At 39.8% G+C, this 22,492-nt stretch overlaps 1 protein-coding gene across 1 annotated transcript in view; it reads left to right on the top strand.

The window, feature by feature from the left end:
* The window catches only part of kif3ca (kinesin family member 3Ca), a 45,655-nt gene that overhangs the window by 19,599 nt on the left and 3,564 nt on the right, over window positions 1-22,492 (top strand). The window contains exons 2-7 of the mRNA XM_061987200.2: window positions 13,195-13,296; window positions 13,376-13,498; window positions 13,598-13,716; window positions 20,458-20,574; window positions 20,814-20,922; window positions 20,990-21,135. Coding sequence (XP_061843184.1) covers window positions 13,195-13,296; window positions 13,376-13,498; window positions 13,598-13,716; window positions 20,458-20,574; window positions 20,814-20,922; window positions 20,990-21,135 — 716 coding nt within the window. The remainder of the gene's footprint in view (window positions 1-13,194; window positions 13,297-13,375; window positions 13,499-13,597; window positions 13,717-20,457; window positions 20,575-20,813; window positions 20,923-20,989; window positions 21,136-22,492) is intronic.

Below are 22,492 nucleotides of genomic sequence, written 5' to 3'. Positions count from 1 at the left end.
AGCCACTTTATTAAATGTTTGGGATCATTTTATTAAACAAAACCAGTTTTCTTTTAAGTAACATACAAAGTATTAGAGCATTTTATCTATTTTAAGAGGGAATGTAGTTCATCATAGAACTAGCACTCAATGTTACTAAAAAAGTGTTGATTTTGAATCGAGTCGGGTGGTGCTCAAATATTTACAGCCCTAACTAGTTGTACACGGGCTCCATGTAGTGGTACGCCAAAGAATCACTTGATTAAAGTACAGTGTTTTATTTTTCTATATTCAAACGCAGTGTTACTGTTCAAACTGTGTAATATTACAGTGGCCAAATATATTAAATATACTTGCCAAATAAAACCTCTGTCTTGTTTTTAATGAATACTTGGGTCTACTACTTTACCCTATTTTAATGTTGGTCATCATGGTGGTACCTTTAGAGCAGGGCTATTCAACCACATATTGAAGCGAGCCGCAGTTTCAAGGGCCCAAAGGCTCAGGGGCCGGTCATCGAAATGTGAATTTTTCGTCAGAAAGTGCCTCTGCAGGTTATATTTATTTGAGACTGCTTTTACTTAATTGCAAAGTAATAAACACAATGGCTTTCACACTGCACTGTCAATAAACTCATTATTCTGCCCTCGCTACTCGTTTCCAACATGTGCAGATAGTTAACAGTATGAAGAAAAAGAAGCTCAAGAGTTTGTTGAGGATAGATGTTCCTTCTTTTGAATTATTTTTCTTCCTTTCTTTTATTTGTTTACACTTATTCCTTCATTTAGGTTTGTAAGACTGAAAATATAAACATAATATAAACATAACAAAAGTATATCGTCCATTGTGTATGAAGTGAAGTGAATTATATTTATATAGCGCTTTTCTCTAGTGACTCAAAGCGCTTTACATAGTGAAAACCCAATATCTAAGTTACATTTAAACCAGTGTGGGTGGCACTGGGAGCAGGTGGGTAAAGTGTCTTGCCCAAGGACACAACGGCAGTGACTAGGATGGCGGAAGCGGGGATCGAACCTGCAACCCTCAATTTGATGGCACGGCCACTCTACCAACCGAGCTATATAGATTTACATAAATAAGATACAAAGTTTAGTGTCGACATATTCACACAATTAACTACAAATGTTTACACATGTAGAAATTACACAACATTCACACACCAAACATTGTATGTGACTAATCACTATTAGCGCTATCGCCCTCTACTGGTCAAATTTAGCTCGACATGTATTAAACGAGGTTTGATCATTAATCTCAGACAAAAAACAACACAACCACGAATACAAAATACATCAAGAAGTCAGCAATTTTAATACAAAACAAACTAAATATCTCTATGCACAAATGATATCTATTTACAAATGTTTGACCAAGTTTCGTGACGAAGTTACACGCTGGGATTTCTGCTGTTGTTGCTTGTCGGGATCAATGTGTCCGCCAGAAAACAAAGACTCGAACAATTGCTCAAGTAGATTTTGATTTATTTATTTTATTTATTTATTTACAGACAGACATGATTTTGTATTTTATTATTGTTTATTTTACTAATATCAGAGTCCGTTTTGCAAAAAGGTCATCCCGAGAAGCACACAGTTTACGGACAGGGTCCAAGAGTTAAAATATACATCATCATATAATATACAAAGTATAGTGCACTACAATAAATTTCAAAATCTACCCACCAAACACCCATTTACAATTTAATTTATAAATACAAAAGGAATCTTTAAATCCACCAGATCAGTCTCAATATCCTATCATTCAAATTTGATTAAAAGGTTGCATCTTGAAGATCTGCAATAATCTCATCATACATACAGAGGTAAAGACCAAAATTATGTGACAAATGTGAATTCCTCAACCAAATGTACTAAGCATAACATTGCAATAAATTTAGCTTGAAACGCTTTTTAAAAAGTCAGATTTTTGCCATTTATTAAAATTTATCCCCCAGGGTTGAATGAGTAGTCTTCTTCTACTCACTCCACTGCTGCTTCACTGTGACACATACGTATGCCTCTGTTGGCGGCGGGAGTACGGTACTGCATACATGATCAACCCTAGTTTTAATGGTTTCATCAAGCCTTTTTGGTTGATGTTAATTAATTAAACTATTAATCAATCGATTTAAATGATTATACAAACATGGGGTCTGGTTCAAATATAGAGATGAGGGTGTTTAATTTGACCTGCTGCTGTACTCTGTCTCAAAGTGTTAACATGTGCTCAATGTTTCCTTACCATTATTGCTATGTTGTCTAATACCATTGTTGGTATATTCATTATTCCTACATTGTTGATACAAATTATTGTTACAGTGTAATAATTATTGTTACCTGTGGTAATGCCACTATGATACAACATGTGTATTATAATCCTTGAACAAAGTAAGAGTGAAACTCATGTGAATAATCACTGAGTGTAGAACTGGGGGTGGGATTAAGTAAAGTATCTTCTTCCCACTCCCTTTCAGGCAAAACTGGACAATCATGCATTACATACTATACATTACCTTTTGCACTATATTAATTTATATTATTATGTGTTGTCAACTTTGTACTTTTTTATGTCATTGCCTGAAATAAATAAATAAATGAAAAAAAAAAAAGATGTTCTGCGGGCCAAATGAAATGCTTTGGCGGGCTAGATGTGGCCGGCGGGGCGCCAGTTGAATAGGTTGCTCTAGAGCCGAAGTATTTTCTGAGGTGTTACTTGGTGAAAAAGTTTCAGAACCACTGGCCTACTGAAGTGTACATACATGAGTGTATGACAAACATGTGGGTTTTTCAGGAACACAGATGGAAATGATTAAAATTCTTTTTGAGTTAGGCATAAACCATGAATCATATTGTCATTGTTTTTGTTTTTTTTAAATGTTTTGACACAAAGTTTTCCAAAATGAATGACAGAATGCTTTTTGTATGTATAAGCCAGGCCATTTTTCATGTCCATGTTCCTTGTTACACAGATGCAGGAGTTGCATGAATTCCAGGAGGATGCGCGTCTTGCCAGAACACCGGCTCGATTTTTGAGAGCAAGCTAGAACGAGCGCGTTATCTATCCACAGTGCGAAGCCACTTTGAAGATACTAATCCTTAAAACCTTTGTGAAAAAATAAACTTATTCTAGAGGAAAAGGAATGGCTAAGGATGCTACACACACACAACCCGAGCAGAGCGGCACAAAAAGCTAACCGCTAAAGCTTCAAAGTAAAGCAGCTGATCGATCCAGATGTCGATACTATTGATACCTGAAGTGTTGATACCAACCAAACCTAACCCCCCTCCATATCCCACACCCCGGATTGTAAATAATGCAATGTATATACTCTGATGATTATCTTGTGTGATGACTGTATTATGAAAATAGTATATATCTGTATCATGAATCAATTTAAGTGGACCCCGACTTAAACAAGTTGAAAAACTTATTTGGGTGTTACCATTTAGTGGTCAATTGTACGGAATATGTACTTCACTGTGCAATCTACTAATAAAAGTTTCAATCAATCAACCAATCAATATTAAAGTATCAGTATCTAAAACAATACTAAACTATTAGATACTTTTTTTTCTTGTTCCTATTATTACAAAAAAAATGTAGTTTTTGTTTACTAACTCAGGGAGTAAGTCTCTGGTTACAGGAAGGCTGTGAGGGCAAAACCCAAAGTTTGTTTAGTTTTTGTGCACCAGCCACTTTATTCTGTCAAAAAATTGTATGTAGTATTCAATAACACAAATTAAATACATCATCTGATTTACAACAATTCGCGCAAATTTGACATTTAAAAAGATACCGTCAGCTTTTTGAAAGTGTGCACCAGCCACTTTATTCTGTCCAAAAATTGTATGTAGTATTCAATAACACAAATTAAATACATCATCTGATTTACAACAATTCGCGCAAATTTGACATTTAAAAAGATACCGTCAGCTTTTTGAAAGTGTGCTATTGCCACTTTATTCTGTCCAAAAATTGTATGTAGCGTTCAATAACACAAATTTAATACATCATCTGGTTTACAACAATTCGCGCAAATTTGACATTTAAAAAGATACCGTAAGCTTTTTGAAAGTGTGCTATTGCGTTTTTTGTAGAGACTTGGTATAAAACATTTTCACTACTATAATTTAGTAAAAATGCTATTCACACCCAAATTGTGATACATATTTAACCGATGCTAAATAGATTAATAATTAATTTTTTAATCGATAATGCTAGTTTTTTATGTGTAAATTTTTTAAAATACAGTTTTGTTGGCCATTTCGGCACTTACCCGCTGCGCATATACGTCATAAGGAGGAATTTAACAAGGCGAACATTTTATATCAGGGTTATCATTATTGTCCTGGTATTGTTGAAAGTGCTCAAAAAGTACACACTGAAATCTTTTGAAGTTTTTTTTTTTTTTAAATAACTAAAGAAAAGAAACACAGTTACAAAAGCCACTATTTTGAATGTTTTGTTTTTTATGATTCACTGGTAGTGTTTTAGTCTTAGTATTTCAACTTTTTTATTGGTCAAGCTTTTATTGTTTTTTAAACATTTGTTTATTGGATTTTTGACATACAGGCCAGAAATCCAACCAAACACATGTCAAATGTTATTTTTTTTTCCTAAACAAGTAACCCACAAACATTATATATAAAATAAAATAATAATAAACTAGAAAAAAAAACTGTCAAGTGACAGCACTCCTGAATGTCCGCAAGACTGTGCAGCAATACACAAAAGCAGACAAAAGGCTCATCAATTATCTACCTTTCAATTACTTTTCACTCTGGGTTAAATTTGAGATCAGTCTCTTTTACATATTTTAGGAAACCACCCCATACTTTCCTGAAAGTACACAGTGTCAATGTCAGTCTAATTGTCTCCAATTTAAGGTAATAAATAATATCCCTAATTCAGAGCTTTCATTGTTTTTAATAATGGTTTGTGCTGTAGCACTTTTAAGATTGATTTAAATGAAAAATGTTTAACAAATAAAATCTACTATTATTATTTATAAATTCTGGCGGGCGTTGTGGCATCCTACTCTGTTCAGCGGTTCTTGAGAGCACCGTCAAAACACCACAGTTACAATTCCTACTTTGAAATGTAAAGAAAACAATGACTGTGGAAAATAATTAGAGATGTCCGATAATATCAGGCAGCCGATATTATCGGCCGATAAATGCTTTAAAATTTAATATCGGAAATTATCAGCATCGGTTTCAAAATTATCGGTATCTGTTTCAAAAAGTAAAAAGTATGACTTTTTAAAACGCCACTGTGTGTACGGACGTAGGGAGAAGTACAGAGTGCCAATAAACCTTAAAGGTACTGCCTTTGCGTGCCGGCCCAATCACATAATATCTACGGCTTTTCACACACACAAGTAAATGCAAGGCATACTTGGTCAACAGCCATACAGGTCACACTGAGGGTGGCCGTATAAACAACTTTAACACTGTTACAAATATGCGCCACACTGTGAACCCACACCAAACAAGAATGACAAACACATTTCGGGAGAACATCCGCACCGTAACACAACACAAACACAACAGAACAAATACCCAGAACCCCTTGCAGCACTAACTCTTCTGGGACGCTACAATATACCCCCCCACCCCACCTCAATCCCCCCCCCCCCCCCCCCCACCTCAACCTCCTCATGCTCTCTCAGGGAGAGCATGTCCCAAATTCCAAGCTGCTGTTTTGAGGCATGTTAAAAAAAATAATGCACTTTGTGACTTCAATAATAAATATGGCAGTGCCATGTAGTCATTTTTTTTTATCATAACTTGAGTTGATTTATTTTGGAAAACCTTGTTACATTGTTTAATGCATCCAGCGGGGCATCACAACAAAATTACCATATTTTTTGGAGTATTAGTCGCACCGGAGTATAAGTCGCACCTGCCGAAAATGCATAGTAAAAAAGGAAAAAAAACATATATAAGTCGCGCTGGAGCCCGGCCAAACTATGAAAAAAACTGCGACTTATAGTCCGAAAAATACGGTAGGCATAATAATGTGTTAATTCCACGACTGTATATATCGGAATCTGTAATTAAGAGTTGGACAATATCGGAATATCGGATATCGGCAAAAAAGCCATTATCGGACATCTGTACAAATAATGGCTTTTCCAGCTTTAAGATAATTTTAAATTGTATTTACATAAGATGGTTTTGGACTTATTTAGTAAGAAAATAATAGAATATGCTGACTGATCATTATACATGTACTGTGATTGCCTCTGTAACAATGGCCAGCCTATCAGGAGGATGCATGGCATGCATGAGAGAAAATCCCTGACATGAATCAGCCTTTTAACGGAACACAATGAATATGAATGAATGAACACAAAGAACAGGCAAAATATATCATCATGTTAGTCCCTTTATAGAGCTGGAACACAATGTAACACTAAATCATTCTAAAGCACCTCTACTCAATGTTTACAGAATGTCTGAAACTAAATCTTAAACCCTACAATGTTCAAAGCGTTTCGTTGGTCCTTAAAGCGATAGAAAGACATTCAGAAGACAAAGACAGCCCTTAACAAAGAGGCTTTCTGTAAATCCATGCAGATTCCTCTCTGAAGGACCCCACTGTACCCGCTGCACAAGCGTGTTTTGTCTCGTCGTGTAATTAAGTGGTCAGCAGCTCAGTGTGCTGCGTGCACCATCACTAAAATGCAAACGCCGCTTATAGTTTCAACACACACTTGATTGTCTTCCTGATGGGAAAATGTGGCTCATACATTACTGTACTGTAGTTCTGAAAATATGTGGACTAAATAGGGACGTTCCCGTCAGGGTTTTATGCTGCCCATTCCATGAGTGAGATCGGCCGATACCATGTATTAACTGTATATATTTCAATTTATGTAGTGCTTTATTTAGTGCTAGGGCAGCAAGGTAGCACAGGGGTTAGTTCATGCGCCTCACAATACGAAGGTCCTGGGTAGTCCTGAGTTCAATCTCGGGTTTGGGATCTTTCTCTGTGGAGTTTGCATGTTCTCCCCGTAACTGCTTGGGTTCCCTCCGGGTACTCCGGCTTCCTACCACCTCCAAAAACATGCACCTGGGGATAGGTTGATTGGCAACACTAAATTGGCCCTAGTGTGTGAATGTGAGTGTGAATGTTGTCTGTCTATCTGTGTTGGCCCTGCGATGAGGTGGCGACTTGTCCAGGGTGTACCCCGCCTTCCGCCCGAATGCAGCTGCGATAGGCTCCAGCACCCTCCCCGCGACCCCAAAAGGGACAAGCGGTAGGAAATGGATGGATGGATGGATTATTTAGTGCTGTTGAAAGTTTAAAAATATCAACACAACATGTAAGATAGTTCCCTGTTCTCTTTGACTATGTTAACACTGCAGGCCAAAGTGGCCCAAATCAGATTTTTTTAATCACATTTTTTCCAACTGACTGTTTACACTGCAAGTAAAATGTGATTTTTATCAGACTCCAGTGTAAACACGCACAGGCCCTAATTTGGCCTCGACGTCACTTGCATGCGCACTTCGATAAAGTGAAAACAAAGAAAGTTGACCGAGAGGAAGTCACTACAACTATAAGATAAATGTCACAACAGCTTTAAAAATTAGTGTTTTTTACGTGAAAATAAATTAAAGTAATACAAACCCTGTTTCCATATGAGTTGGGAAATTGTGTTAGATGTAAATATAAACAGAATACAATGATTTGCAAATCATTTTCAACCCATATTCAGTTGAATATGCTACAAAGACAACATATTTGATGTTCAAACTGATAAACATATTTTTTTTTGCAAATAATCATTAACTTTAGAATTTGATGCCAGCAACACGTGACAAAGAAGTTGGGAAAGGTGGCAATAAATACTGATAAAATTGAGGAATGCTCATCAAACACTTATTTGGAACATCCCACAGGTGAACCGGCAAATTGGGAACGGGTGGGTGCCATGATTGGGTAAAAAAGCAGCTTCCATGAAATGCTCAGTCATTCACAAACAAGGATGGGGCGAGGGTCACCACTTTGTCAACAAATGCGTGAGCAAATTGTTGAACAGTTTAAGAAAAAAAATTCTCAACCAGCTATTGCAAAGAATTTAGGGATTTCACCATCTAGGGTCCGTAACATCATCAAAGGGTTCAGAGAATCTGGAGAAATCACTGCACGTAAGCAGCTAAGCCCGTGACCTTCGATCCCTCAGGCTGTAATGCATCAACAAGCGACATCAGTGTGGAAAGGATATCACCACATGGGCTCAGGAACACTTCAGAAACCCACTGTCAGTAACTATAGTTGGCCACTACATCTGTAAGTGCAAGTTAAAACTCTCCTATGCAAGGCGAAAACCGTTTATCAACAACACCCAGAAACACTGTCGGCTTCGCTGGGCCTGAGCTCATCTAAGATGGACTGATACAAAGTGGAAAAGTGTTCTGTGGTCTGACGAGTCCACATTTCAAATTGTTTTTGGAAACTGTGGACGTCGTGTCCTCCGGACCAAAGAGGAAAAGAACCATCCGGATTGTTATAGACGCAAAGTTGAAAAGCCAGCATCTGTGATGGTATGGGGGTGTATTAGTGCCCAAGACATGGGTAACTTACACATCTGTGAAGGCGCCATTAATGCTGAAAGGTACATACAGGTTCATATGTTGCCATCCAAGCAACGTTACCATGGACGTGTTACATCAACGTGGCTTCATAGTAAAAGAGTGCAGGTACTAGACTGGCCTGCCTGTAGTCCAGACCTGTCTCCCATTGAAAATGTGTGGCGCATTATGAAGCCTAAAATACGACAACGGAGACCCCCTTACTGTTGAACAACTTAAGCTGTACATCAAGCAAGAATGGGAAAGAATTCCACCTGAAAAGTTTCAAAAATTGGTCTACTCAGTTCCCAAAAGTTAACTGAGTGTTGTTAAAAGGAAAGGCCATGTAACACAGTGGTAAAAATGCCCCTGTGCCAACTTGTTTGCAATGTGTTGCTGCCATTAAATTCTAAGTTAATGATTATTTGGAAAAAAAAAAAGTTTTCTCAGTTCGAACATTAAATATCTTGTCTTTGCAGTCTATTCAATTGAATATAAGTTGAAAAGGATTTGCAAATCATTGTAGTCTGTTTTTATTTACGAATTACACAATGTGCCAACTTCACTGGTTTTTGGGTTTTGTACAATGTCAGCCAGTGGGGATCGGCGTTAGTGATCGACATTAAAAGGATGACATCAGAAATGGCAGTCACATAATTTTTTTAGACGAAAATCGGCCGATTGATTGGCACATCCCTAGTACTGAAGGTAATTCACATTTTCTAATCATTGTGCTGAACGTCGTCACGAGTAAACGTTGCACTTTGTTAACTTTTGCACACATCATGTCTCGTCAAAGCATCTTCCTGCTGGTAAATGTTGAGTGGACTGATTTCTGAGACAACTTCCTGTGCCCCGATGGATTCATAGATGCCACACTCTTTTTTTTTTTTCCTCCCTGCAGATTGCGCCATCAAAAAGCTTTCAATTCAAGTTACCATAAAAAATGTAAGTACAGTGCAGGGATGTAACGATAAACGGTATTAATGATAACCGTGGTAAAAATCCCACAACTGATAACTGCACATTAATAAACTCACAGACTGACTGGCGCCAGCTTAAATGCTAACATGAAAACAAGAGACATTAACGTCCTTCCCCATTAAGAAATTACTTACCCCAATCTAAACTTCTATAAACACATTACTGCCTGAGCAACTCAGCTATTCAATTGTACATACTGAATTATTAGCAGATAGCAAGTACCATGTTAAACTTTGTCCGTACAAATTTGAGCGAGACATGATCAGCTCCTTTGGCAAGTTAATGACTTAGTCCACATATCAGTTGTGAAGCAGGATTAATGAGGTTTGTATTGATGCACCCTGTCGATGTTTAATTCATCCTGTCGGAGCAGAGCTCAGCTTGCTGTTGCTTAGCTCGGCTCCCTCTGTGTCACATACACACACAAACACACGCACACACAGTTCCACACACACACACCCGCTGCGTTTGGCATTTGATGAATCGACACAGCAGAACACGGCTAATAATATCAACAATCGCAAAACCTTGAAATACAGCTGCACAGTTTGCGTAAACAAATACATGTGCTGTTTATTAAAACACTGTCATGATCTGCGTGACAGATTTGGGGTTTTTGTGTTTAGTGGTTGTTCTTTGTTTTTGTTCCACTTCCTGTTTAGGTACGTCTTGCAGTGACTTCACAACTGTTTCTCTGATTAGTGATCACGGGACTTACATGCTTCTGATTAGAGTTTCTTCCTTATTTGTGTTCCACTTCCTGTTTTAGTTATGTCTTGCAGTGACTTCACAACTGTTTCTCGGATTAGTGATCCGGGGACTTGCATGCTTCTGATAAGTGTTCCTTCTTTATTTTTGTTCCACTTCCTGTTTTAGTTACTGTATGTCTTTCCGTGACTTCACAACTGTTATCTGATTGGTGTTCAGGGGACTCACCCGCCTCCGATCACTAATCAGGAGGGTGTATCTCTTTGTGTTGCCTCCCTTGTGACACTGGTTCGTTGTCTTTTGTGAGTAATGGTCATGGTGTGCCTCTTGGTCTCTTTGTTCATTAAACCTCCTTATTACCTGCACGTCGCTTCTTCTCTCTGCATCCTGGGGTCACACCACTGCCACCATGCGAGTTCCTGACAAGAAACATCTCCCAGTATGATACAATGCAGTTTTATACTACAGCCACAATTATAAACATTCTTACGAACCTACTATAACATCGTTTTTAATGTTTTATATTGCAGAGCTTTAACGCTTTGACGTCTAATCGTGTCTCAAGTGATCAAAATGACATGTTTTTTGCCAAGTTTGTTGAAAAGTACCTCATTAGCCACTTAAGGTTTGACTAGCTAAAAGCTAATCGTGTTAGTATCTATGTGGCGTGGTTATTTGATTTATTTATGGTTCATATTGTACAGTACAAAGCAGTCCAACCTTTTCCTACGTCATTGTAAGTTTCCTTTCTGGTTCTATGGTTAGCATAATCCTGTTTGCCATCACAAGTACACTTCTGTGGTAGTGTCAGAAAAACACAAAACTGCAGAACTTGTGGAGGTAATCTCTCTTCTCTGAACTCTCATTAGATTTGCTGATGGTTTGAAATACTACTTTTTTTTTTTTACTTTTAAGGCATATATTTCCAGAAAATATAAGAGTTGAACTCCAAATTGTTTGACTTTTGGAGTATTTTGACACCAATAACAATCTTTTCAATCTTTTCCTAACAAGATGTATTTAAATGTTTTGCTGTAGAGTCATCTTTTGCCATTTTGCACTTCACCTTATCGCAAATCTTTTGGAGATATTAAATGGTTTTTTTTTAAAAAAACATTACAAAATATTTTTGGTCCTAAACTAAGAATTTTCAAGCATACACATGGCTAAATGTACTAAAAATACTCCAGTAATATTGGCTACTAGAGGAGACCAAACCAATTAGAGCACGGGTGTCAAACTCTGGCCCGCGGGCCAAATTTGGCCCCCCGTGTATTTTAATTTGGCCCTTAATTGAGGCAATATAAAATTAACATTAGAGCTGGCCCGCCGGTATTATACAGCGGCGGTGCCGCTGTAACACCGCTAATACTCATACTTGCCAACCCTCCCGATTTTCAGTCCCCCTCTCGAAAGTCTCCCGGGGCAACCATTCTCCCGAATTTCTCCTGATTTCCACCCAGACAACATTATTGGGGGTGTGCCCTAAAGGCACTGCCTTTAGCGTCCTCTACAACCTGTCGTCACGTCTGCTTTTCCTCCATACGAACAGCGTGCCGGCCCCTGTCTGATGATATATGCGGCTTCTACACACACACAAGTGAATGCTAGCATACTTGGTCAACAGCCATACAGGTCACACTGAGGGTGGCCGTATAAACAACTTTAACACTGTTACAAATATGCGCCACACTGTGAAACCACACCAAACAAGAATGACAAACACATTTCGGGAGAACATCCGCACCGTAACACAACATAAACACAACAGAACAAATACCCAGAACCCCTTGCAGCACTAACTCTTCCGGGACGCTACAATATACAACCCCTATACCACCAAACCCCGCCCCCCTAACTCCACCCACCTGAGCCCCGACATTAATGAACATAGCATCCAAGAAAAGATGGCAAGTATCTGGCTTGGGCACATCAGATTAGATTAGTGTGTTGCAAACTGAGCAGTTTAAAGTCCTGATTGGTTGGTTTATTCATTGTTATTTTATTTTCAAATTTATTAGCCTGTGGAAAAAGTTAACGTTGATATTTACCTCAGAAGGCTGCAAATAGAGAAGAGGCATTCAATTTTTTATTTAAATTGTATTTAATGTACTATTGATGTTTTTTCGTTTGTTTTTGGAAAGTTGATTTTGCACTATTAAGTTATATAAGCGTTGCTTGTTCCATATTCAAAGCAAATCAGTGTAGCAAACTGAGTAATAATTAACGTTTTATTCATGCACTTTCTCTTGCTACTTCAAGGCTTGAATGTTTGATTCATTCATTATTGTTATTTTATTTTCAAATGTATTATTAGCCTGTGGAAAAAGTTCATTTTGATATTTACCTCAGAAGGCTGCAAATAGAAAAGAGACATTCAATTTTTATTTACATTTTATTTGAAATGCCATTGATATTTTTGAATTATTATTATTATTATTTGAAACTCGATTATGCATGTCACTATAAAGTTATATAAGCCTTGCTTGTTCAATATTCAATGCAAAACTTGTTTGGGTCCCTATTATAAGGTTAATTTGTTCAACCTTGGCCCGCGGCTTTGTTCAGTTTTAAATTTTGGCCCACTCTGTATTTGAATTTGACACCCCTGAATTAGAGTGTGCTGTTCAGTATCGTGTCCACTGGTTGGCTCAGCCTTAGGCAGCATTACTATATTGGATTAAAATAGTGTAAAGGTGACTAAAGGGTGTTATTTTATAATGTTAAAAAAATTATTTAGAAGGCTGTAAACAGGTTTCTTTATGCCCTAGCTATGAAAATATGTGAATATTAAATATTCATTTATCAATAAAACCAACTAACAGCGATAAACAAGGGATGTACAATATTAGGTACATTTGAGAGTGTTTTAAGTTGTGTCTTACAAATAATAATCTTGTTTTCTTTATTTTGTTTCTAGGCAATGGAGAGCAAGCTGCTGGTCGGTGGAAAGAACATCATAGATCACACCAATGAGCAGCAGAAGATGTTAGAGGGGAAAAGACACGAGATAGCTGAGCAGGTACGTGTCTGTATATTACAAAAAAAGGTAATAATCTTCCCCACATGGCGGAGTTAAACTTCCTAATCGTTGCTTGCAGACACGCAGAGAGAGGGAGATGCAGCAGCAGATGTTGGTGCAGGACGACGAGACGCTGGAGCTGAGGGATACTTTTACTTCTCTGCAGCAAGAGGTCGAGGCAAAGACCAAGAAACTCAAAAAGGTAGACAAACACATGTCCTGACATGACGGTGATGCCGCTGCCAGGGGCAGCTGAGTTTCAGCTAGCATTTTGTCTGCTTTGTCGCTTCCTGCACTGTAGTTGTATGCCAAGCTTCAGTGCATCAAAGCTGAGATCCAGGATGTGAATGATGAACACGTGAGGAGCCGCCAGGAGCTGGAGCAGACGCAGAATGAACTCACCAGAGAGCTCAAGTTCAAGTAAGAAAGTAATCCCAAGAAATCTGCAAGGTCAATGCTCTAATTATAATTATATAGTTATAATTAGCATTCATTTCTGGAGAAATTGTGTGTGAATGCTGGAAAAGCTGCAGCCGAATTGAAATGTTGTCAAAAAGAGCGGGCAGAGCATAAGCTGAAAATAAACTGACATGCTGTTGAAATTAAAACAGGTAATTTGCATGTCAGTCATAGTTTAAAGTAAAAGTTAAAGTCCCAATGATAGTCACACACACACTAGGTGTGGTGAAATTATCCTCTGCATTTGACCCATCCCCATGCTCACCCCCTGGGAGGTGAGGGGAGCAGTGAGCAGCAGCGGTGGCCGCGCTTGGGAATCATTTTGGTGATTTAACTCCCAATTCCAACCCTTGATGCTGAGTGCCAATCAGGGAGGATATGGGTCCCATTTTTATAGTCTTTAGCAGGGGTCCCCAAACTACGGCCCACGGGCCGGATCCGGCCCCCCAGCATCCAAAATCCGGCCCAAGATTTTTTTATCTTTCCTTTCTAATCCATTTTCTACCGCTTGTTACTCTCGGTGTCTCCTAGCCGCTCAGGCCAATCATACTGTCTAAAAATAAATTTTCCCATCAATAACGTGACAATGTTAAATGTTGATGAACATCAATGTTAATTGATGTTAAATGACAAAACGGATTATAAAGTCAATGTATATATGTATACATACATATATATATATATACTGTATATATATATATATATATACAGCCCGGCCCCCGGCCAAATTTTTTTAATCCAATGCGGCCCCCGAGTCAAAAAGTTTGGGGACCCCTGGTCTTTAGTATGACTCGGCCGGGGTTTTTTAAAAAACATTTTTATTTTTTATTTTTAAATTTTTTTCAATTAATTTTTACATTTTTATTTTTTTACTTAAACTCGGCCGGGGTTTGAACTCACGACCTTCCAGTCTCAGGGCGGACACTCTAACCACAAGCTCACTGAGTGACCAGCAACATAAATAATAAACATAAATAAATACAACAGCAATTTTTTTTTGCAAACTTGGCATGTTTCAAAAAACCCTCTAAATGCATGGAAATGCATGGAAATGCACCCAGCAACGATCGCTGGCATCTCCAGCTGCTAACATGGGAACAATTAGCGTAGCTGTAAATTTGTGCCGAGTAACAAAATACATGAACTTTATGTGTAAACGTACAAAAGTAGCTCTACAGTTGTCCTTCAAAAATGCCCAACAATTGGTTCAGACATGACTGCGATAAATGAATTTCCGTGAAGTAGGATTTATTCATTATACAAACCCTGTTTCCATATGAGTTGGGAAATTGTGTTAGATGTAAATATAAACGGAATACATTGATTTGCAAATCATTTTCAACCCATATTCAGTTGAATGCACTACAAAGACAAGATATTTGATGTTCAAACTCATAAACCTTTTTTTTTTTTTTGCAAATAATAATTAACTTAGAATTTCATGGCTGCAACACGTGCCAAAGTAGTTGGGAAAGGGCATGTTCACCACTGTGTTACATGGCCTTTCCTTTTAACAGCACTCAGTAAACGTCCGGGGGTCTCCGTTGTGGTATTTTAGGCTTCATAATGCGCCACACATTTTCAATGGGAGACAGGTTTGGACTACAGGCAGGCCAGTCTAGTACCCACACTCATTTACTATGAAGCCACGTTGATGTAACACGTGGCTTGGCATTGTCTTGCTGAAATAAGCAGGGGCGTCCATGGTAACGTTGCTTGGATGTCAACATATGTTGCTCCAAAACCTGTATGTACCTTTTAGCATTAATGGCGTCTTCACAGATGTGTAAGTTACCCATGTCTTGGGCACTAAAACACCCCCATACCATCACAGATGCTGGCTTTTCAACTTTGGCCCTATAACAATCCGGATGGTTCTTTTCCTCTTTGGTCCGGAGGACACGACGTCCACAGTTTCCAAAAACAATTTGAAATGTGGACTCGTCAGACCACAGAACACTTTTCCACTTTGTATCAGTCCATCTTAGATGAGCTCAGGCCCAGCGAAGCCGACGGCGTTTCTGGGTGTTGTTGATAAACGGTTTTCGCCTTGCATAGGAGAGTTTTAACTTGCACTTACAGATGTAGCGACCAACTGTAGTTACTAACAGTGGGTTTCTGAAGTGTTCCTGAGCCCATGTGGTGATATCCTTTACACACTGATGTCACTTGTTGATGCAGTACAGCCTGAGGGATCTAAGGTCACAGGCTTAGCTGCTTACATGCAGTGATTTCTCCAGATTCTCTGAACCCTTTGATGATATTACGGACCGTAGATGGTGAAATCCCTAAATTCCTTGCAATAGCTGGTTGAGAAAGGTTTTTCTTAAACTGTTCAACAATTTGCTCACGCATTTGTTCACAAAGTGGTGACCCTCACCGCATCCTTGTTTGTGAATGACTGAGCATTTCATGGAATCTACTTTTATACCCAATCATGGCACCCACCTGTTCTCAATTTGCCTGTTCACCTGTGGGATGTTCCAAATAAGTGTTTGATGAGCATTCCTTAACTTTATCAGTATTTATTGCCACCATTCCCAACTTCTTTGTCACGTGTTGCTGGCATCAAATTCTAAAGTTAATGATTATTTTCAAAAAAAAATGTTTATCAGTTTGAACATCAAATATGTTGTCTTTGTAGCATATTCAACTGAATATGGGTTGAAAATGATTTGGAAATCATTGCATTCCGTTTATATTTACATTTAACTCATATGTAAATGGGGTTTGTAAATCAATTATTTTTATAGCATAAAAAAACTGTTTATTACTTTCTAAATACATTTTAACATGATGCGAGCACTTTACACATGAAATAACCATCTTTAGTCACCTTTACACTATTTTAATCCAATATAGTAATGCTGCCTGAGGTTGAGCCAATCAGTGGTCACGATACTGAACAGCGCTTGGATTGTCATGGTCTGCTCCAGTGGCCAATATGACTGTTTCTTTGGCCATTTCCTTTTGCTTGAAAATGCTTAATTTAGTACCAAAATGTGTAGAATATGCAATAAAAAGATATGCCAAACAAATCTGCACTGCGGTGGAGCAATATTTGAATTGGCGAGGGATGACTGTAATGCTAACATAAAACATGCTAACGTTAGCATGGTAACATTGGAACAGTAAAATGAAAGTGAAATATGGTGCCAAAAGGGCAACTGCAAAGACTGATTCATTAGGGTTTACGTTGAGTGGTCAAAAACAAATAAACATTGAGCTGCCCTTCTACAGCCTGTAGGACCCCCATTAGCTACAACAGGACTTTTAGCTGCCTAAGGCCCCGTTTACACTAAGTCGGATAAGGTTATCCAGGGTAAATCTCACCTAACCTTATCCGTTCCACACCACGACAATGCCACCGTTTAAGACCCCCGCCGGCGCAACGCGACCTCGTACGCAAACAAAAAAAATCCACCTGAGCGTCCATCTGCTCCAAGCTCTCCAGTAGATGACTTTACTTCACTGTGAAGTTATTCAAAATAGCTATATTGTAAATAGTTTGCTGTGCATTTTACATTTTTTTGCTGTGTTTTGTGTGCAAGTTTTTAAATTAAAATGTTGTGGTATTTCAATTAACTGGAATCCAGTGTGCTGGGCCCTATTGTAGTGAATCACACCTGAGCCATCATACATGAATCTTAATCGACATGAGAAAGTAGACAATGCGATAAAGAACATTTTACAACAATTACAACAATTAATCTAGACAGAGAATACCCAAAGAATTATTTTGTGAGATATGGCGTCAGGGGATAAGCTGGGTCACCCAAAAGAAAAACAGGGACCGGATCTTAATCTTCCAGCAGTTGTTTGGGACATGAGGGGATGGTTCCATCTTTCAGTGGCGGAGTTAGCGAAGATGCAGGCATCATGCACACTGCCTGGCCATTTCACAGTCACATCCATAAAGCAATATTTGTAGTCACACACCGCCTGTATCATATCCACGGGAGGAAGGGACAAAGTTTTTCGCTAAGTAGAATCATAGCTGACACGGACATTCAAAAGTTGTCTTGCCGTCTGAGAAGTATTGTATCCGAAATAGCTGCAATCGCCCGTTGCCTTCTCTTAAGGTATTGATTTGTGATTTCTACAAGCGCCTGTACATGTACAAGAAGGAGAAACACGGGCATGTCTGGATGATCCGCCTCCATCTTTGTTATGAAGCTGGCTGTGGCGCGTTCTTTCTGGCGTCACTTCCTGTATGGGCGCAGACTTTCTGGCGTCACTTCCTCTCCCAATTCACTTTGTAAATGATCAATGAGTCCATACAAAGCTAAGTGCCGGAGATTCAAGAAATACACGGCTCACTTAGCCATGTAAATATTTGTCCAAGGAGGGGGACCTTAAACGATGGTTTAGTGTGGCTGAAACGGGGCTTAGGCTAAATAATTATTCATTTAAGGCATGGGTGTCAAACTCCAAAATTGGCCCGCTGTGTAATTTCACTTGGCCCTTGAGGCGATATCAAATTAACACAAGAGCTGGCCCGCCGATTATATACAGCGGCGGTGCCACAGTAACACCGCATTCACCGCTAATTCTCATACTTACCAACCCTCCCGGGAGACTCCCAAATTTCAGTGCCCCGCCCGAAAATCGTCACGTCCGCTTTTCATCCAGTCCAACGAGTGCTGGCCAAGTCACATAATATGTGCGGCTTCTGCACACACACACACAAGTGAATGCAACGCATACTTGATCAACAGCGATACAGGTTACACTGAGGGTGGCCGTATAAACAACTTTAACACTGTTAGAAATATACGCCACGCTGTGAACCCACTCCAAACAAGAATGACAAACACATTTCGGGAGAACATCCGCACCGTAACACAACATAAACACAACAGAACAAATATCCAGAACCCTTTGCAGCACTAACTCTTCCGGGACGCTACAAGGTGGTTCTGTGGGGGGTTGGCGGGATGGGGGGGTTTGGTGGTAGCGGGGGGTGTATTTTGTAGCGTCCCGGAAGAGTTAAATGCTAAATGGTTATACTTGTATAGTGCTTTTCTACCTTTTTAAGGAACTCAAAGCGCTTTGACACTATTTCCACATTCACCCATTCACACACACATTCACTCACTGATGGCGGGAGCTGCCATGCAAGGCGCTAACCAGGACCCATCAGGAGCAAGGGTGAAATGTCTTGCTCAAGGACACAACGGACGTGACTTGGATGGTAGAAGGTGGGGATTGAACCAGTAACCCTCAGATTGCTGGCACGGCCACTCTCCCAACTTCGCCACGCCGTCCCCAGTTAGTGCTGCAAAGGGTTCTGGGTATTTGTTCTGTTGTGTTTATGTTGGGTTACGGTGCGGATGTTCTCCCGAAATGTGTTTGTCATTCTTGTTTGGTGTGGGTTCACAGTGTGGCGTATATTTCTAACAGTGTTAAAGTTGTTTATACGGCCACCCTCAGTGTAACCTGTATCGCTGTTGATCAAGTATGCGTTGCTTTCACGTGTGTGTGCGTACAGAAGCCGCGCATATCTTGTAACTGGGCCGGCACGTCGTTAGAATGGATGAAAAGCGGACGTGACGACAGCTCGTGGAGGACGTTAAAGGCAGTACCTTTAAAGCACGCGCACGCCCCCAAGACTGTGGTCCGGGTGGACTACGAGATATAATGACTGATGAACACCTTCGTTCGATAATGAAGGTTGCCTCAGCTCAAAGCCTGAGCCCCGACATTAATGAATTAGCATCCAAGAAAAGATGGCAGGTATCTGGCTTGGGCACATCAGATTAGATCAGTGTGTTGCAAACTGAGCAGTTTAAAGTCCTGAATGGTTGGTTTATTCATTGTTATTTTATTTTCAAATGTATTAGCCTGTGGAAAAAGTTAATGTTGATATTTACCTCAGAAGGCTGCAAATAGAAAAGAGGCATTTAATTTTTATTTAAATTGTATTTGATATGCCATTGATATTTTATTATTATTTGAAACTCGATTTTGCATGTCACTATAAAGTTATATAAGCCTTGCTTGTTCAATATTCAATGCAAAACTTGTTTGGGTCTCTATTAAAAGGTTAATTTGTTCAACCTTGGTGCGCGGCTTTGTTCAGTTTTAAATTTTGGCCCACTCTGTATTTGAGTTTGACACCCCTGGTTTAAGGGTTTTAGTGTACACATAGCCTAATATAAAAACACTATAATTGGCTCCTTGAATTTCATTGGTCAAAAGCTGATCAAAGTTAATTTTTTTTAAGTCTCAAAAAAAGGGTTATTTTTTGGGAAATGTGAATACGAACCCTCGCGTCCTGAAGGAGCTGATCGGATATGAATTGGTTGAGAAATGTGGGAGGAGAGGGCGGAAAAAAACAGGGCAGATTAAAAATAAGAAGAAAAACAAAGAAAAATATAGATCACAGCAGTGGTGCGGGATTTTATGCGCAAATTCTTGTCGGCATTCACACAGTGTGTTGGAGTGTAGTTTCCTTTGAGCAAACTGCTCAGTCAGCATTAATCCCATTCATGGGTAACACACTTCTGAGTTAACCCAAAAAACTACATTACTACAGTAGCATGCCAGAGGCTGTTCACCTTGGAGACCTGCTGTGGATATGGGTACGGCCTGGCGCGAGATTTAATGTTATTTACCTGGACACTGGTTATTCAGCATTCATAGTATGTTAAACTCAAAATGTTGATGCTCATTTATCTTTCTCCCTCCTTCAACACGAAGGTATCTGATCATCGAGAACTTCATCCCTCCGGAAGAGAAGAATAAGATCATGAGCAGAATGACCTTTGACACCGAAGAGGACCAATGGAAGTTTCAGCCTCTCGTTCCCACCGAGAGGTCAGTAAACATAAAAAAACAGTAGCATAGTAGGTCTAAGTATTCATTCAAAACAAGGCAGAGGTTTTATTTAACAAGTATATTTAATATATTTGGCCACTGTAACATTACACACAATGCACAGACATCATCAACAACGATACCCCTATTTAGAGACTTCTTAGATGGAGACTGTACCATAGTTTGAGCATCACTAAGATAGACAATTGATAGATCTTCCACTTTCTCCTTCTGTCCAGTAAACCTTTACAGATGAAGAAACGGCCGACATCAGCGGTGGGATACAAACGACCCCTCAGCCAGTACGCCAGGGTTGCCATAACGATGGGGGTTAATACCAGATTCAGGGTAAGGCCTGCAAATTAGATTATTCGACGGGATGAACATCCATTTCCCCACTACTGTGTGTGTTAAGGCGGAGAACATCATGTTTCTGGAGCTGGACATGAACCCTCCAAACACCAACTCCCTGGGTCGCCTAAAGGAGACGGAGGGGAACCAAAGCTCCTCCGTGGACAGCTCGCCTACCAATGATGGAGGGCTACACAAATCTCGCTCCTGGTGAGTGTAATACTACTTCCTGTACATACTGACTGTGTACTGTATGGTGAAATATTTGAACCAGATCCAATACTAGAGTAAGAGATATCTCTGTATCGAGGTATGTTACAGTACAGAATATGTCTCAGGGTTTCCCCTTGATGTAATTGAATGTGGCGCGCCGCCACGGCATTTTAATTACTGCCCCACCTTGAAAAAAAAAAAAAAAGTACCAATGGTTAGAGTGTCCGCCCTGAGATCGGTAGGTCGTGAGTTCAAACCCCGGCCGAGTCATACCAAAGACTACAAAAATGGGACCCATTACCTCCCTGCTTGACACTCAGCATCAAGGGTTGGAATTGAGGGTTAAATCACCAAAAATGATTCCCGGGTGCGGCCACTGCTGCTGCCCACTGCTCCCCTCACCTCCCAGGGGGTGATCAAGGGTGATGGGTCAAATGCAGAGAATAATTTCGCCACACCTAGTGTGTGTGTGATAAGGTTTGTTTTGTTTTTTTACCTGAAAAGAAATTAAAGTAATATATCATAGCCCCCAGAAGAAATCACACAAAGTCTGACGCTATTTTTAACTTTTATTACCAATCTTACGATAACAAACGGCACTCCTGTGCAAACACTTTTGTCTCGTGAGTCCGCGCTTCCCCGGACACACAACAACCCTTCCTCATTCTCTGCCAATCACCTTTCAGGCACGGACGGTGTGTTTGCAAACATGGGAAAAACTGGTAGACGGCTGCGTTGACCCTGGATCTCAGGAAACAGAGTGGACCGACACCAGCAGATGACATGGCACCCCAAACCATCACCCAACCATGCAAATTTTGCATTTACTTTGGAAATCGAGGTCCCAGAGTCTGGAGGAAGACAGGAGAGGCACAGGATCCACGTTGCCTGAAGTCTAGTGTAAAGTTTCCACCATCAGTGATGGTTTGGGGTGCCATGTCATCTGCTGGTGTCGGTCCACTCTGTTTCCTGAGATCCAGGGTCAACGCAGCCGTCTACCAGCAAGTTTTAGAGCACTTCATGCTTCCTGCTGCTGACCTGCTCTATGGAGATGGAGATTTCAAGTTCCAACAGGACTTGGCGCCTGCACACAGCGCAAAATCTACCCGTGCCTGGTTTACGGACCATGGTATTTCTGTTCTAAATTGGCCCGCCAACTCCCCTGACCTTAGCCCCATAGAAAATCTGTGGGGTATTGTGAAAAGGAAGATGCAGAATGCCAGACCCAAAAACGCAGAAGAGTTGAAGGCCACTATCAGAGCAACCTGGGCTCTCATAACACCTGAGCAGTGCCAGAAACTCATCGACTCCATGCCACGCCGCATTAACGCAGTAATTGAGGCAAAAGGAGCTC

This window comes from Nerophis lumbriciformis, linkage group LG26 (genome assembly GCF_033978685.3).
Source record: "Nerophis lumbriciformis linkage group LG26, RoL_Nlum_v2.1, whole genome shotgun sequence".
NCBI classification, from domain to species: Eukaryota; Metazoa; Chordata; class Actinopteri; order Syngnathiformes; family Syngnathidae; genus Nerophis; species Nerophis lumbriciformis.
The sequence above is the reverse complement of the archived record's forward strand: the minus strand, read 5'-3'. Positions and strand labels throughout refer to the sequence as shown.